Raw genomic sequence first — 19710 nt, 5'->3', positions numbered from 1 at the left:
CTTTTCCTAGTATATTTATTAATTTTTTGCACTAACAAACTAACCTCTCCAACCGCTTGGCCACTAGGTGGCACCGCTCCTGCCTCCACGTGGCGGGGCTGGAAGTCTGGGAGGAAAAGTGCTCACTCCCAGGGCTAAAAGGAGCAACAATGGACTGTGATACATGTCCACCACTAGAGCCGACAGGCTCTCAACATACTGAGACTCGAAGAATGGAAGACGATCCCAATTTGGCAAAAAGAATGAAAAAAGACTGTAACAAATCAGAACCACCAGCTTTTCTGATTGTACATTCTTTATCGACTCAGCCGCTAAGCAGACTCTCTCCCTTTGTCATCCAGAGATGTCTGGAGAATGCAGCAGGTACACCGAAAATGGTGAAAAGGCTCCAATCAGGAGATCTCTTAATTGAGACCACTCAAGCAAAGCATTCAGAATTTTTATTAAAAATGACATCTATAAGCGGAATCCCAATCAAAGTCTCACCACATAACACCTTGAACTCCTCAAAAGGAGTAATAAGTGAGTGGGATTTGTTGAACGTAACTGAAGAGGAGATAGTCATGGAATTAGCAGAACAGAAAGTAACTCAAGCAAGAAGAATTATGATAAAGAAGGATGACAAACTTGTTCCCACACGTAATATTATACTGACCTTTAGTACACCAAATTTGCCGACCTCAGTTAAAGCAGGCTACCTAAACTGCCGTATCCGCCCATATATTCCAAACCCTTTAAGATGTTTCAAGTGCCAAAAGTTTGGTCACTCCCAAACAACATGTAGAGGCGAAAATACTTGTCCTAACTGCGGCTCAAAAAACCATTCACAAACAGAGTGCACTGCAAAGGCTCCGGAATGTCCAAATTGCAAGAATGACCATCCAGCATACTCCAAATCATGCGAACTCTGGAAAATTGAAAAAAGAATACAAAAGTACAAGACTGAGAATAAGGTCACATATCAAGAAGCAAGAAAGCAAATAAAGTCAACTATCCCAAAAACCACGTACGCTGCCATTACACTAAAATGCCAAGCTGTTTCAACCCAAACTGATGTATCAATTCCGCCCAATACATCCATACAGCCATTACACTAAAATGCCAAGCTGTTTCAACCCAAACTGATGTATCAATTCCGCCCAATACATCCATTGCAGAATGGGCACGATCTGTGCTATCAACACCTCAACCTACCAGCAAGCCCGTTGTAGTTGATGAAATAAGCAATACCCCTATCACAGTTCCGCCTAAAATAAAATCATGTGATAAAATGTCAAATAAATCACGAAGGCAACAAGCCACTGAATTACAAAAGACAAACTCAAATAGAATGGACTCTGAAAATATAACTACACACGATGAAACAGTCCTTGATCTTCATGCAGAAGATGATATGGAGACTGGATTTTCATCAGGTCAAACTGATGACGTAGAAGAGGGTACAGATTCCAGACGTCCCAATTTTCCTAGAAAAGATAAAATGAAATACGAGCGTCAAAAGCAACTCACTCACAAGAAACAGACAGACTCGCCTTCTCTCCTCAAACCCCGATAATGCAGAACATTGTTCAATGGAATTGTAGAGGTTTACGCAGCAATACCGATGACATCTATGATTTAATCTCCCGATATGGTCCTATAGCCGTTTGCATACAAGAGACTAATCTAACTCCACAAGTCACTCCATCAATCAGAAATTTTACATTTTACAGAAAAGATAGAAACTCCTCATTATCCGCACGTGGAGGCGTCGCGATTATAGTTGACCGTAAAATACCATCTAGAAATATTCCGCTTCAAACCCACTTAGAAGCCATTGCTACGTGTATCAGTTGGGCAAATTCTAACTCTAGTATCTCTGTACCTTCCACCTAACAAGATATGCACGTTTAAAGAACTAGAAGACCTCATAAGACAGATACCACCACCCTTTTGTATCTTTGGTGATTTCAACGCGCATCATCCATTGTGGGGATCAGACAACATGGACAGTAGAGGACACTTGATCGAGACGATACTAGACCAACTGAATCTAACATTACTGAACACTGGTGAAAATACTTATACTCACCTTCCCACTGGATCTATGTCAGCAATTGATTTAACACTCTGTTCCCCCATATTATACCCCAGTATAGAATGGACAGTATTAAACGACCCACACAACAGTGATCACTTTCCAATCATATGCAGAATACAAACGCTTCAAACATCATATCCTGATAATCGCTCAAAATGGAAATTCTCCAGAGCAGACTGGAAAAAGTTTTCAACCCGTCTTTCTTTTGATAGCCAATTGATCAAACTACAATCCATTGATGATGCCACAGAGCATATTACCAGACAAATACTGACCACTGCCTCCAAAGCAATACCTCAAGCCTCCACATTTATACACAAAAACCTTAAACACTGGTGGAATGAAGCTTGTACCAATGCCAAAAAGGAAAAAAATAAAGCTTGGAACCTGTTCCGGAAGTTCCCAACTACCAACAACCTAATTCAGTATAAAAGGCTAAAGTCAAAAGCTACGCAAGTTAGAAGAAAAGCCAAAAAGGAATCATGGATACAGTTTGCCTCCACTATTACAAAGGATACTAGCAGTCGTCTCATATGGAAAAAGATTCGGCAATTAAATGGGAAATATCCACCTCTTCCTTCTCCCATCTTAATCAAAAATGGACAGGAAATTTCTTCTTGTCAAGAAATAGCTAACGTCCTTGCTGAGACCTTTTACCAAACATCTGCCACGTCAGCATATAGCAACTCTTTTCTTAAAATCAAAGCTTCAGCAGAAAGGTACAAAATAAAATTCCACACTTCCCAATATATTGGCTATAATCAACCATTTAACCTATTTGAACTGCAAACAGCATTAAAAAGATCACCTAATAGTGCAGCTGGACCTGATGGTATATATTATGTAATGCTGAAACATATAAACAGTACAGCCTTGAATTTACTATTAATGTTCTATAATCGGATTTTTCTTGAGGGTACATATCCATCTTCCTGGCATCATTCCATCATTTTGGCCTTTCCTAAACCAGGAAAAGATCACACATTTCCAGAAAATCACTGACCTATTTCTCTAACTAGCTGCCTAAGTAAAATCCTAGAAAGGATGATACACAGAAGGCTTACCTGGGCTCTCGAAACTAAAGAACTGATGAACAACAATCAGTTTGGTTTCCGACAAAACAGATCCACTTTAGATCTAATGGTGAAAGCCGAGACTAACATCCGCAATGCTTACGTCAAAAATGAACATCTTGTAATGGTAAGTCTCGATATAGAAAAGGCTTTCGACACTACCTGGAGATACGGCATATTGAGAGAGCTTCATTCCATAGGATTGCGAGGGCACTTACCAGAATTCGTTAAAAATTTTCTTCAACACAGAACCTTTCAGGTCCGCTATCAATCTGTACTTTCCCGGTCCTACACTCAAGAAGAAGGTATCCCGCAAGGATCAGTACTGAGCTCTACCCTTTTTTCACTTAGACTGAATACCATAACACACAACATCCCAAATACTGTAGAACTATATATGTATGCTGATGATCTAACTATATCTTGCCGTTCCCAAAATATACAGACCATTGAAAGACAGCTCCAACTCTCTATAAATAATTTGGAGGCATGGGCAATGCAGAATGGATATAGTTTATCAGGTCAAAAAACAATTGCAGTTCACTTTTGCAAAAAACGTAAGGTACACCCAGAACCAGAACTCAGATTAAAAAACCATTTGATCCCTCTCACCAGTAATTTCCGTTTTTTAGGCCTAATATTGGACACCAAACTGAACTTTGTTTCACATATCACATACCTCCGAACTGTCTGTCTGAAGAAACTTAATATACTTAGGTCCATTTCTGCTATGACATGGGGAGCTGATAGATACACTCTATTACATTTGTATCGTGATATTATCAGATCTCGTTTAGACTACGGTGCTATTGTATATGATTCAGCTAGGAAAAGCGCATTAATCAGACTTAATACCATCCAACACAGTGCCCTTCGAACTGCTCTCGGCGCATTTAGAACATCCCCTCTTCAGAGTCTGTATGTAGAGGCACACGAACCTCCACTTCACCTTCGAAGGAAAATGTTGCTTCTAAATTATGCAGCTAAAATTCAGAGCCTTCCAGACCATCCCATTCGACCATTGCTTTCTAACCCTGAGTGGACAACATTCTATAACAGTAAACCGAATGAAAATAGACCAACTGGCATGAGACTAAAAGAATTGCTTCACACCTGGAATATTGATTTTGATAACATACTTAAAGAAAGCGATATTCCTGATCCACCCTGGTCTGTAAATCTCCCTCACTGTGATACGCACTTTCAGCAATGGACAAAGAACTCCCTGGCAAATGAAAATATCAAACAACTACACAAAGAACATGCCCTCAACAACATACAAAGCCACCAAATATATACAGATGGCTCAAAAACAGATTCTACAGTTGGTGCCGCAGCTGTCTTTCCATCTTTTACAGTCTCCATATCAATACCAGTTGAATGCAGCAGTTATACTACTGAGTTATATGCAATTAAACTAGCCTTACAGAATATCAACACTATCCACAATACTAGCAGTATAATATACACTGATTCATTGAGTGCAGTGTCTGCTTTGGGTAATCAGTTTTCAATATCACAACCAATCGAAAAACAAATCATTTGCTACTTAAACCACCTACGAAGTAGGAATCATAAAGTGAAATTCTGCTGGATCGCAGGGCATTCTGGTATCTTAGGCAATGGGAGAGCAGATCAGGCAGCCAAAAATCCAAACAGTACAACACCAGCAAATTATAAAGTACCATATAGAGATTATTTGAAGCATATAAAAAAAGTCTATATGTTTCAGTGGTCAGAAATATGGAAGGCACAAAGTAATAACAAGTTGCTCCAAATCAAAAAAGAACCTGCGTTATGGATTTCCAGGTTTAGACAAAATAGACAGGAAGAAGTTGTTCTAGCAAGACTAAGGATTGGACATACTCATCTAACCCATATGTTTCTACTCATGGGGGATGACCCACCCCGATGCATGCATTGTTCACTACCGCTTACAGTCAAGCATATACTTTTAGATTGTCCTCACTATTCTCCTTTCAGAAGAATTTTCCACTCTCAATCACAACTACAAGAACCGTTATCGCTTAACCACATGATTGCCAATAGTGCTGACCTAGCTACACTCTATACATTTCTGAAGGAAATACATAAATATGAATTCCTATGATGCCAAAATAGAACATATTATATTACCTTAGAATAATAATGTAGGACCTGGCACATATTGGCCTTAGCTGCCCTTGTGCCTTTAAACACCAATTCCAATACCAATGAAATATATAAGAAAAACTAGTCTAAAATTGTGTCTGTGTATGTATTATATGTACCTTCATAATATGACTATATACATAGACAGTACATAGTGAAATGCACGCATATGGCATCGAAATGAAAATAAGATACAATTTAATATTAAATGTAATATTTATTAGAAATTTCAAACAAATCTTTCAAACCAGCGCCTTTGCTTGCTAGCAAAAAAAAACATCCCGCCAGTGCTATCACCAGTTTCGCTAAAGTGTTGATAAAGGGGTTTTGCCTTTTCGCGAATGATGAGTGAACTTAACGGAATTTTATTTTGAGTTCAGTCTTCTATCCACAGGTTTAAAGCTTTTCCATTTTTTTTAATTTAACATCACGAGTTACAGAGCAAATTTTTGAAGCAATTAACACGTTTTCATGGACACTACGGCAGATTTTTTCTTCCGATTTCTTGATTGATTGTACCGTTCACTCATTGATTTTATAATGTTTTGCCAATTGGAGACACTTTCACCATTAGAAATTTTGTCTAATAACTCAATTTTATTCGCCAATGTCATCACCTTCTTTGATATTTTCACATTTCTCTTTTTATTCGTAGCCATATTTTTGTAGGGGTTAGAAAGAACTTGTCTACAATAAAGTCACTTTCTTCCGTTAACACACTCGAAAAAGTCTGTTTTACACTGCAAAACGGTAGATTTATCATTTCTGTAAGCATATCAATTTATAAATTGATAAATTTATTCAATTTATAAACATATAAATTAAAAGCAAATGACGAAACCTTCCATGACAAACGCATAACACATACTGAACAAGGATTAGCGAGAAACATCCACGCTCGCGATTTTTTCACCCCTCTCCCCCCCACCCACTGAGTGCTGTTTTGACCGGGAAAGATAATTTTAGCCACACCCATGTTTTTTATGGCGGAAAATATTCACGGCGCTTTAAAATTCACATTTTTTTTTTTTTTTTTGGTTTCATTTTATATTAAATCGGCGATCGCGAATACGCGAAACCGCGAATACAGATACCACGAATAGTGGGGGTTTACTGTATTCCAAGACCTTGCTACTCCTGAACCTCCCTGGACTGAATTCATACCTCTCTGTGACAATTTCTTTTCAAGATGGGGAAAATCCTCCCTGGCAAATACCAACTTTCAACAGCTACATAAACTGCATTCTTTGGAAAACTCAGAAAGTTCATATCTATACCGATGGCTCCAAAACAGATACGGCTGTTGGTACAGCAGCAGTTTCCGCCACTTACTTAACTGATTCTCTTCCCACTGATTGCAGTATCTATACTGCAGAATTATTTGCAATAAAACTGGCTCTAGATAACATAAACAAATATCATATCAAACAATCTCTGATATATACAGACTCCTTAAGTGCAATCAGTGCCTTTCAATCTACCTTTCCTCCCTCACATCCCGTTCTTAAAGAGATCCGGTCTAAATTTTTTTACCATCAAACAGCCAACTACAAGGTTATCTTCTGCTGGATTCCTGGTCATGTCGGCATCCAAGGTAATGATCGTGCGGATGAGGCTGCTAAACATCCCGACTCTGGATCTTACAGTCAACTGAAAGTTCCATACACAGACTACAAATCCATTATTAAAAAAACATGTTGGAAACAATGGTCTCACCTCTGGCAATCTCAAACCAATAGTAAACTGTTCCAGATGAAAAAAGAACCTCAACTGTGGACATCTAGTTTTAGAAGAAACAGGCGACAAGAAGTAATCCTGGCAAGGCTTCGCATCGGTCATTCACATCCAACTCATCTGCATTTGCTTTTGGGAGACTCCTCCTCAGTGCTTTTTTTGCCAGTCACATCTAACAATAAAACATATTCTCATTGAATGTCCCCACCTTTCATCTGCCCGAAATTCCAGCTTCAGCTCCCTCTCCAACTTGCAGGAACCCTTAATGTTATCACATATTCTTGGTAATGAAGTAAATTTTGAGGATCTGTTTAAGTATTTAAAATGCATAAATTTATATAATAGCATCTAATCATAACGTGAAATCAGTGATATCCAAACCACGAACAGGCGCAATATGGCCCGAGAGGCCCTTGTGCCAAAAGCCTCAAATACAACAACAACAGATCTAACTATATGCTCTTTCCGATCCTCTTTCCTAATATTAAGTGGACAGCTCTAGATGATCCACTAAACAGTGACCACTACTCATTAATCTGTAAAATCCAAACATCACACTCTTCAACTGCAAAAAACCACATAAAATGGAAATTTTCCAAGGCAGATTGGGCCAAGTATACCTCTCGTGTTTAACCTAGATTAGGCGCATTATAGCCTAAGCTGCTCTTGCGCCAATAGCTCTCAAACAACAACAACAACAACCTCTCGTGTTTCATTTGATAAACAGATCTTCGAATCTTTCCCAATTGACACAGCCACTGATCATATCACCAAACATTCTAGCAGCTGCATCTATTGCCATCCCACAATCACAATCAGACACCTATAATAGACCCATAAACTATTGGTGGAATGAAGAATGTAAGAATGCCAAAAAAGAAAAAAACGAGCGTGAAATATATATTCCGCAAATACCCTACTACCAATAATCTTATAAATTATAAGAAACTCAGAGCCAAAGCCAGACACATCAGAAAGAAAACTAAAAAAAACTCTTGGATCCGATTTGCAACTTCAGTAAATAAAAATACTGATGTAAGAATAATATGGAAAAAAATAAGACAGGTAAATGGCATTTTTCCTCCATTATCCTCGCCATTATTCAACTGGAATGGACAGGAGCTCTCTACTCCTGTAGAGATTGCGAATATTCTAGGGACAGTATTCTCTCAGTTGTGTGACTTGACCTCATATGATCCATCATTTCAGAAGATCAAAGCTTCAGCCGAAAAATCAAAATTAACTTCAAAACCGCTGCTTCTCTACCATACAATCACACACTTACTATGATTGAACTTCAAGAAGCTATATATTCCTCAAAGAACAGTGCTGCTGGTCCTGACGGAGTGTATTACATAATGCTTCAGCACTTAGACAATAAATTATTATCCTTGCTGCTGACCTTTTACAACCGTAAATTTATTGAACATTCATACCCCACTCGCTGGCTTCACTCCTATATACTGGCAATTCCCAAACCAGGGAAAGATCATTCTATCCCTCAAAATTATAGACCAATTTCTCTTACCAGTTGCCTGAATAAAACTTTAGAAAAAATTATACACCGCCGATTAACATGGTATCTGGATTCAAAACATCTAATCTCTGATAACCAGTTTGGTTTCAGAAAAAATCGCTCATCCCGAGATCTTATGGTCAGCGCTGAAACAAATATTAGGAATGCATTTATTTGAAATGAACATCTTGTCATGGTCTGCCTTGACATATAGAAGGCCTTTGACACCACCTGACGTTTTGGTATCTTAAAAGATCTTCATTCTCTTGACCTGAGAGGCCACTTACCATGCTATATACAAAACTTCCTTCAGTATAGATCTTTTCAAGTTCACTATAGACAAGTCTTCTCGCAAATCTATATACAAGAGGAAGAAGTCCCACAGGGCTCAGTTCTCAGTGCTACTTTATTTGAATTGAGAATAAATCATATTATCAAATATATTCCCAACACTGTGAACTCGTATCTCTATGCCGATGATCTGACTGTTTCCTGGAGTTCGCTGAATATGAACTTCATTGAAAGGCAACTACAAATCTCGCTAAACAATATTGAACTATGGATGACACAGAATGGTTACAGACTATCTCATTAAAAATCTAGCCCCATTCACTTTTGTAACAAACGAGGGATGCATCCTGACCCAGAGCTACACCTGACAAATCATCCTATCTCAGTTATGAGTAGCATTCGCCTCCCCAGTGAATAGTCTCACCTTGCCTCCGCTGCCTATAAAAAATAAGAACTCTAATTAGATCTAGTCTTGATTATGGGGCCCCGGTCATAATCTAGTCTTGATTATGACTCTGCTAGGGAGAGTGTGCTAGTATGGCTTGCTCCTGGTCAACATTCTGCCCTCAGGATTGCTACAGGTGCTTATAGAACATCGCCAGTACAAAGTCTCTACGCTGAAACCCACGAAGTTCCACTCTGCGTCAGAAGAAAGGTGTTACCTCTGAATTATGCTGCTAAAATTCAAAGCATGCCTACCCATCCCATTTGGCCTATCCTAAGTGATCCACAGTTTAAAATGTTCTACAGAAATAAACCCAGAGCAGTTCAACCTACTGGCATCAGATTGCAGGCTCTATCAGAAAGTTGGAACAAGCTGGTACACTTTGAAAAGTCCTCCAAGATCCAAACACTTCAGTTCTCCCATGTGGAACTGAAGTGTTTGGATCTTGGAGGACTTTTCTTGATGGATCTTGTTGGATTAATGATTCTTGATGGATTAATACAGGACCCATGGTCCTGTATTAATAGGACCATGGGTCCTGTATTGATGGATTAATACAGGACCCATGGTCCTGTATTAATCCATCCTGTGACAATTACTTCCTAAACTGGGGAAAAGATTCCCTTGCAAATATTAACGTGCGACAACTTCATACTACTCACACACAAAATTATCCGCATTTCATGAAAATAGACACAGATGGATCAAAGTCTGATAGTGGAGTAGGTGCTACAGCAGTTTTCCCTTTTAACACCATCTCTGTATCTCTGCCTATTGAATGCAGCAGTTATACAGCTGAGTTATTCGCCATCAAGCTTGCCCTAGAAAACGTCCATCGCTCCATTAAAAAAAGGTGTAATATATACGGACTCGCAGAGTACACTAGTAGTCCTACAAAACACCTAATCACCAACCAACCAATCCTTTAATAAAAACCATAAGAAGTAAGATGATTCTTGGTCAGGAACGCCAGCAAGTAGTCATCTTCTGCTGGATCCCAGGCCACACTGGGATCCCAGGAAACGAATGCGCAGACTATGCCGCAAAACATCTATCTAACCCATCATCTTCAGGCTCTCGCGTTCCATATGTTGATTTCAGACCTATGATACGAAGGATATGTAAGGAACAATGGACACTTCTATGGCAAGTTAAACGGATAATATTATTGCAAATAAAACCAGAACCACAGTTATGTACCTCTAGTTTTCGTACTAACAGAAAGGAAGAAGTAATCTAAACCAGAGCACGAATCGGCCACAGCCAGTTTACGCACCTATTTCTCCTCACAGGAAATGATCCTCCACAGTGTTTTCAATGAAACTGTCAGCTCACAATGAAGCACATTCTTGTTGAATGCACTCTGTACAAACATGCTCAGCAATGCTCATTCAGCTTCCTTCCAAATGAACCTCTAAAATTCTCTCATATCAAAGGCAACGATGCTAATCCCTTCGAGTTATTCTGCTTTCTTAAACGAATAAAATTATATGGTCGTCTCTGACTGTTTCCATAACAGTCACCATTGATAACTTTCATATCACTGATTGGCGCAATATGGTTTAAGCAGCCCTTGTGCCAAAAATAACTAATAACACCAACAACAACATCAGTGGGATACTGATTTATTTATTCCAGAAACATGCAAAACAGTGTCTATTCAATAATTCTAATGTTTATATACAATTAATACAGTATACAAAAGGTAAAATGTGCAGTTTACAGATAGAAGGAAATTCAGTATAATTGAAAGGTAAACCTACATGAAATAGAAACATTTCCGAAGGCAATGATAGTGAATCGTATTAGAATTATCTTGTTTTCGACAGCCTAAAGAGTGAATATATCAACTGCAAATTAAAAAGAAAATAAAGAAATTAAAAAAATAAGTTTTTTTTTTATTGTCTTTTGCAATCCATGGTTTGAAAAATGCTACTGTAGTACCTTATTAAAATTTAAAGTTTGTTGTTGTTTTGCTGCTTTAATTTGTGTTTTGATTTTGTAAGTGACATCTTATCTTTCCATATATATATTATTATTTTAGATGAATACATACTATTCTGCATATGAAGAATTCTTCAGAGAAAATTTACCCAAATTATATAATCATTTTGAAAAGCACAATTTAAGTCCAGACTTATATTTGGTTGATTGGTAAGTGCTATTTTTATTAAGATTTAGTATTTTTTACTTCATTTCATTTCACCTGACTCTTAAATGTGAAAAATCAGGTTTTATTTATTTATTTTCCCCCCTCATGTGTATCAATTTTAATAAAAGTAATCATATCAGAATAACCTGATTTCCAGTGAATTATGACACGTTTTTTCTTTGATATACGTCAAAAGGATAACTAACTAATAGTAATAATAATAGCTGGGAAAAGGAGGTGATTGTCCCTCTGTATAAGGCAATGGTCAAGCCATGCCTGAGTACTGCATACAGGTCTGTAGGCCTCATTTTCAGGAGGATGTAGATTTGCTTGAGCATGTACAGAGAAGGGCAACAAGATTGGTGAGGGGAATGCAGGGATCTTCTTACCAAGAGAGGGGCACCTCCATAGCCAGGTGGGAAGGAGCAGCAGTGCATAGCACACGCTTCTTGATTAGACTGGGGTTCGAGCCCGTCACCACCAAATACGGATAAGACCGGCTGGCTTGCGCCTAATTGAAATAACACAGAGTTTGAATATTCCTAATGTCAACAGGCTAGACGTAGTGAAATGCTTTCACCCACCTTGGACACCTCCTCCACAATTAACTTGTGATACTTATCTTCAAAAATGGGGAAAGAATCTTCTACTGTCACTCACCGTGAAACAACTTCATGCAAGCCATATTAAGAAATATGCTAGTTTATTGCCAATATATACTGATGGCTCCAAATCACACTCAGCTGTTGGAGCAGCAGCAGTATTTCCCTCTACAATCATTTCTGCTTCCCTTCCACCTGAGTATAGCAGCTTCTCTGCAGAACTTCATGCAATAAAGTTAGCTTTAGAAAACCTGAATCTCTACCCATCTCTAAAATATATTGTATACACTGACTCTCTAAGCTCAATTACAGCAATACAAAACTTTTCTTACAAGGTTCATCCTATATTAAACCAAATCAGAAGCCTATTATTAAAAATTGAGGAACGTCATCAATCAGTGACCTTTTGCTGGATCCCAGCCCATTCGGGGATAAAAGGGAATGAACTCGCTGACAAAACTGCCAAAAAATCAATCAACTTATGATTTAACCCTTGCTCCTATTCCAATCTATGACTATAATCATATAATATAAACAACATGTCATGTCTTGCGATGTGGAAAGAGTTATGGCACACCCAAAGCAATAATAAACTTTATCAGTTGAAACAGGATCCACAGCTTTGGCGCTCTAGCACCAAAACAGTACGAAGAGAAGAAGTAGTGCTTGCACGAGCACGGATAGGACATACATATCTGACTCACCTTCACCTACTTACAGGAGAGGATCCTCCTCATTGTCCACACTGTTCCTCGCACTTATCAGTCAAACACATTCTCGTTGACTGCGCTCACTATGATCAGGACAGAATATCCATCCTCCTTTCCCTAAAAAATCTTCCGGAACCGAAGACATTAAAAAAATATAGGTGACGATGCAAATATCAATGAATTCTTCTCTTTTTTGAAAAAAATTGGATTGTATCATAAATTTTAAAACATCACTCTAATAAACCATAAATTGATTCTATCTGAAATTTGATTTTTATTATTTTCTATGAATAGGTGCACTATAGCCCCAGCAGTTCGTGCGCCATTAAACCCCCATAACAACAACAACAACAACCAAATATGGAGGATGCGGAAAAGGAATGACCACCGCATATTCCCGAAGCAATATGGCCTTAGTTGCTAATGCTCCTAAAAACCAAATAACAAACAAACAACAACCAAGAGAGGTTTAAGTTGTGCAAATTGCAACAGCTGGAGAATAGGCACCTGCGAGGTGATCTGATTGAGGTGTATAAGGCCTTGAATGGGTTGAGCATGCTCAATTCTGATGGGATTCTTCCACTTGTTCAGATTACGAACCTAAGGGGGCATAAATTCAAATTGAGGAAAGACAGATGTAGAACAGATGTGCGAAAATTTGCCTTTAGCCAGCTGGTGGTTAATTGTTGGAACAAATTTCCATCTGTCATTGTGGAAGTTGATAGGTTAAATAAATTTAAGAAGGAACTGGACAAACATATAGAGGGAATGGTTGTGTGAATTTTTTTTGTCGTAAGATAAGCTCATACGCTTTGCTTTCTTGCATCACGTGCCGCTACTACTACTATATAACAATACCCCTCATAGCACTGATAATTGGTACAGAAACTGTTCCGTGTTATGTGAAAGCATGTGTTTAATTTGTGCTTGATAGCCAATTAAAAGGATTTGAAATAAAAAAATATTGCAAAAATTTTATTAATGAAAAGGTAACATCATGAGAGATCAGAAAAAAGCTTTATTGTTTATTTAGGCATTTCAATAATAAAGTCTGGTGAAAGCATCTCTTCTTTTTCTCGGCGTACAAGTCTTTGTGGCGTCGAATCCCATCTTGTAAAATTTTCTGTATATTGATGCTACGTTCAACATCCAGATCTCCATTCATAATCATCATGTAGGGCGAAGTCAACCCCCCCCCCCCCCCGAAAAACTTTCTCCAATTTTCTGTTGAAAATTCTTTTGGTGCCACTTCAGAATTGTTTTTCTCATCTTCATATGCAGTTTGCTCATCAAGTTCAAGGAGAGTTGTATCATCTAAATCATTTGCATGTGAGTCAGAGCAGTCACGTACATTGGCAGTGTCCAAAGTTTCAAATCCCAAGTCTTTTCCAATCTTCACAGTGCCTTCAGCAATTTTCTAAATTTGCGATTCAAAACCAGTGAAATCATCTGCCAAAATGGGCAAAACATGCTGCCAAACAGAACACATGTTGTTAGCAGGAATTTCTAGCCAAGATGCAAATATATTTTCAATCGTATTTGTAAAATGAAAAGTTTGATAATTTATCATGTCATCTCGTCAGGATGGAATTAAGGATGCTGAACACTGTTGCACATTGCTGCTGCCTGCCCAAGGGGAGCTATTGGCACATGTACATGTGAGACCATAGTTGGCACCGCAGCATATATGTACGCGTACCTGGGCTACGACAATACAGCATATATGTAGAATACGTGTCTAGGCTGTTGAATGAGTTTTAATATGTACAGTAAATTTTTGACTTAAACTAAATTGAAAACTGTGCTATAGTGAATCCTGTGCTGTTTGAAGCCATGCTAAGCGAGGTATTGCTGTACTTCTTGTTTTAGAATTGGTAAAATGCCCTATTCATTAGCATTAGTACAGGCATATGATGCAAGAAAGCAAGCTTATACAGCATCAGCCAAAAAGAAAAAGAAAAAACCTTCCCATTTCATCTATCCATTTGGCCCAAATGTTTGTCTAGTTCTGCCTTGAATTTATTTAAGCTGGCCACTTCTATAACGACAGGTGGAAATTTGTTCCAGAAATCAACGACCCACTGGCGCTAAAGGTAAATTTAGCCAGCGGGTGGTTGATTTAGCCTTTCCTCAACTTGAATTTATGTCCCCTCAGGTGATTGATCTGGGCAAGAGAAAGAATCCCATCAGCATTGAGATTGGTCAAAACCATTCAAGGCCTTATACACCTCAATCAGATCACCTTGCAGGTACGTAGTCTCCAGACACTGTAAGCAATCCTTTGTTCTATTCACTAACCTTGTTGCCCTTCTCTGTACTCGTTCCAACAGCTCTACAGCTTTCCTAAAATGGGGCCTCCAGACCTGTATACAATGCTCAAGGTGTGGTCTGACCATTGCCTTGTACAAGGGGATAATCGCCTCCTTTTCCCTGCTAGAAAAATTCCTGTATATCATTGACAAAACACCATGAGCTCCTTTTGCAGACCATCTGCACTGCTCTTCTCCATCAGGAAGTGCCACATTCTTCTCCATCAGGATTAATTCAATTACCAAATTTATTCCTGACACAGTTGAAACATATCTGTATGCTGATAATCTCGTGCCACTCACAAAACATGCATTTCATTGAAAGGCAGCTTCAAGGCACAATTAACAAGCTTGTTCAGTGGGCAAAAAATAACGGATATAGACTTTCAAAACAAAAAAACAACAGCAATTCATTTTTGTCGTAAACAGAATTTACATCCTGATACGGCCCCGAGTGCCAAACGAGTGACTAAAGCGATTCCTCAGTGATTTGAAAGCGATTTTCTTAAAAGAGCGATTGATTGTAGTTGAACGTTATTTTCTAATTTCCAAAGTTATATAATTTTGCTCTTCTAAAGTAAAGAAGTCAGCTTACTCAACAGAAAGGAAAGCCACCTTTCTTCTTGTATATAAGGCTAATCTACTAACGCACTAACACTAACAACCTTATCGCTTGGTCACTGGTGGCACCGCTCCTGCCTCCATGTGGTGGGGCTGGAAGCCTGGGAGGAGAAATCCACTCTCCCGGGACTAAAAGGAGCAACTATGGACAACACAAAACAGTCCTAGTATGGATCTCTTGATCCAGATTCAAGTAGACATGACGACCATGATAATTTGAATAAATCCCATGCTAAGAGACAAAAAAAAGAAGGGACAGATTTTTCTGCTTCTCTCTTCTTAATATTGCATTCCTCCACAGACCAACCATTGAGTAAGCTCTCCCCATTTTTGATTCAGAAATGTCTCGAAAATGTGGCTGGGCCTCCAAAAATGGTTCGGCGACTAAGAACTGGAGACCTATTAGTGGAGATGAGTGAACACAGAATGCTGAAAGACTCTTGAAAATATCTACCTTTGGTGGAATTCTCACAAAGGTTACCCCACATGCCACCTTGAACTCCTCTAAAGGGGTAATATCTGAATGGGATCTTCTAAATGTATCAGAGGATGAACTTGTCTCCGAATTAAGTAACCAAAATGTAGTCCAGGCAAAAAGAATTGTCATCAAAAAAGATGGAGAGCCTGTCCCTACACGAACAGTCATATTGACATTTAAGTCACCAAATCTCCCCACAACTATAAAAGCTGGATATCTCAGATGCCATGTTCGACCGTACATTCCCAACCCAGTTCGGTGCTTTAAGTGCCAAAAATTTGGTCATTCGCAAACTGTGTGCAGAGGTATAGTCACTTGTGGTTCAAAAGAACACACACACATACGGACTGTAATAATGAAACCCAAAACTGTCGTAACTGCCAGGGAAATCATTCTGCCTTCTCTAAGGACTGTATCCAATGGAAAAGAGAGAAGAACATTCAGAAATATAAAATAGAGAACAAAGTGTCATATCAAGAGGCAAAGAAACACTTTGCAATCCCTACTAAATCATCTACATACGCCTCAGTTACTCAACAGCTACGCACAATATCAACTCAGACTGACTGCTCCGTCCCTCCAAATATCTCTATATCTGGTTGGGCAAAATCATTACTTACTTCATTAAAAGAACAATCTCCCTCCAAATATGCAACCCAAGAAGTAAATACTCCGATAACAATACCTCCAGATAAGAATCCCAATCAGCAACCGAAAGTACAAACTAAGAGCTCTGAAAGAACTGATACGCACACATTCAGATCTGATACCATAGACACTGATGAAAAAGTGGATGAAGATGACACATTTCTTGAAATTCATCCAGAAGGTGACATTGACACAAGCAGACCAGTCTTCTCAAAGAAGGATAAAGGAAAAATAGACAGGCATAAGCAAACTACCTCACGGAAGTTAGCAGACACTAGCTAAAACCAAACAATGGATACAGTTATTCAATGGAATTGTCGTGGGCTCCGTGCTAACTTTGACGATTTTTACGATCTCCTATCTGAATACAAGCCTGTTGCAGTATGCATTCAAGAAACAAATCTCACAAATGCAATATCTATGAAAATTAAGCATTACAATATGTATAGAAAAGATAGAAACTCATCTAATTTAGCTCATGGAGGAGTAGCACTCATAGTGAACTCTTTGGTGCCCTCTAGACCTATCCCCCTGCAAACATCTTTAGAGGCAATTGCTGTCCGTGTCACCTTCAGAATCACAATAACATTAGTTTCATTGTATCTATCACCAAATCATACATACACCTTTGCTGATTTAGATAATTTATTAATGCAAATACCTGCTCCCTTTTGTATTATGGGTGACTGGAATGGCCATCACCTGCTATGGGGTTCTCAACATCTTGACTCCAGAGGACAGATAATTGAAAAAATTTTAGATAAACATAACCTGACAATTTTAAACACAGGTGCTCACACATACGTGCATTTATCATCTGGCTCAACTTCTGCTATTGATCTTTCAATATGCTCTCCAGTGATATTTCCTCTCATAGACTGGACCGTTACTAATAACCCTCGCGGGAGCGATCACTTTCCTATCATCTGTACTTTCTGTATAAGTTCTACCCCTCAGAGTAACATTAGGACAACCTGGAAATTTGCTAAGGCTAACTGGATTAAATACCAAGAAATAGCTCACTTAGATACTGTCTTCGTAGCAACCCACACAATTGACTCTGCAGTAAGCTACATTACAGATACAATAATGAAAGCATCCGAGACTGCTATACCAAAATCCGGCTTCATCCAAAAATGTGGTGGAACGAAGCATGCAACAGTGCTAAAAAAGAAAGGAACAAATATTGGAATATTTTTTGAAAACATCCAACCACAGCTAACCTCCTACAGTTTAAGAGAGTCAGAGCTAAAACTCGTCATATAAGAAGGGAGAGTAAAAAAAGAAGCATGGGCGCATTATGCCTCCACCATAAACAGATCCATGGATACTTCTACAATATGGAAAAAAATCAAAAGAATTAATGGTAAATACTCGCAGACAACTCCTATTCTACTTGTAAAAGGGAAAGAAATCTCTGAACCTACAGAAATTGCCAATGCCTTAGGTACTACGTTTGAAACGCTTTCAGCTGTTGCCACATATGAACCTGCATTTCAATTGCTAAAATCCCAGACAGAAAAATACAAACTAAATTTTAATACTGTTCATTCTTGTAATCTGCCTCTGACCATGAATGAATTGCGTAATGCACTTGCACGAGTGAAAAACAGTGCTCCAGGTCCCAACGGGATTTATTACACCATGATCTGTCATCTAAGTGAGGAATCATTAACTGTACTCTTACAACTGTATAACAGAATTTTCTTAGAGGAGTATTACCCCGCTAGCTGGTGCCATTCTTATGTGCTAGCCTTCCCGAAACCAGGGAAAGACCACACAGATCCCAAAAATTACCGTCCTATTTCTCTAACCAGTTGTCTGGGAAAAACATTGGAAAAAATAATTAACGCCAGACTGATATGGTTATTAGAAACTCAAAACATTTTAAGCCCAAGTCAGTATGGTTTCCGGAGAAAAAGATGTACACTTGATCTCATTATCAAGGCCGAAACAAATATCCGGAATGCGTTCCTGAGAAATGAACATCTAGTCATGGTATGTGTTGACATCGAAAAGGCCTTTGATACAACTTGGCGATACGGAATTCTTCAGGACTTGCATAAATGTGGACTTCGGGGTCATCTCCCAAAATTTATTAAGAACTTTCTAGGCAATAGATCCTTCCAAGTCCGATTCCACTCTTCATTATCTCGAGCATATGTACAAGAAAGGGAGTTCCCCAAGGATCAGTGTTGAGTGCCACACTCTTTGCCATTAGGATTGATTCTATTACCAAGTGCATACCTAACACAGTTGACGCATACTTGTACACTGACGATCTTGCCATGTCATGTCATTCTCAAAATATGAGACTTATTGAAGACTACAAGGCACCATTAACAAAATAGTCTCTTGGGCCAAAAATAATGGATATCGGCTTTCTAAACCAAAAACGACTGCTGTACACTTCTGTCACAAACGTTCTTTGCATCCGGATCCAGACCTTCAGTTGGATTCTCATTGTATTACTTTCCAACCTAGTATTAGATTTCTTGGTGTAATATTAGATAAAAAATTAAACTTCCTGGAACATATAAAACATATTCGTACAAGTTGTCTTAGAAAACTAAATCTTCTCAGAGAAATTTCTTCTATGTCATGGGGTGCAGATCGTTACGTGCTGTTACATCTATACCGCTCACTGATCAGATCCCGGTTAGACTATGGGTCTCCTGCATATGACTCAGCCAGGCCAAGTGCATTGAAATGGCTTGACCCTGTACATCACAGTGCATTAAGAGTTGCACTGGGGGCTTTTCGCACATCACCAATCTTAAGCCTGTATACCGAAGCCTATGAACCACCGTTACACCTTAGGCGGGAAACTCTACTACTAAATTATGCAGCCAAAATCAGCAGTCTCCCACATCATCCCATGTGGCAATGCCTCTTCACGC

At 38.7% G+C, this 19710-nt stretch overlaps 1 protein-coding gene across 1 annotated transcript in view; it reads left to right on the top strand.

Annotated features, from left to right (window-relative positions):
- The window catches only part of LOC150085797 (TBC1 domain family member 12-like), a 458606-nt gene that overhangs the window by 404698 nt on the left and 34198 nt on the right, over nucleotides 1-19710 (top strand). The window contains exon 10 of the mRNA XM_090374697.1: nucleotides 11335-11444. Within this exon, the coding sequence (XP_090230823.1) occupies nucleotides 11335-11444 (110 nt within the window). The remainder of the gene's footprint in view (nucleotides 1-11334; nucleotides 11445-19710) is intronic.

Source organism: Mastigoproctus giganteus, chromosome 5 (genome assembly GCF_048544385.1).
Source record: "Mastigoproctus giganteus isolate SK-2022 chromosome 5, ASM4854438v1, whole genome shotgun sequence".
Lineage (NCBI taxonomy): Eukaryota > Metazoa > Arthropoda > Arachnida > Uropygi > Thelyphonidae > Mastigoproctus > Mastigoproctus giganteus.
The sequence above is the reverse complement of the archived record's forward strand: the minus strand, read 5'-3'. Positions and strand labels throughout refer to the sequence as shown.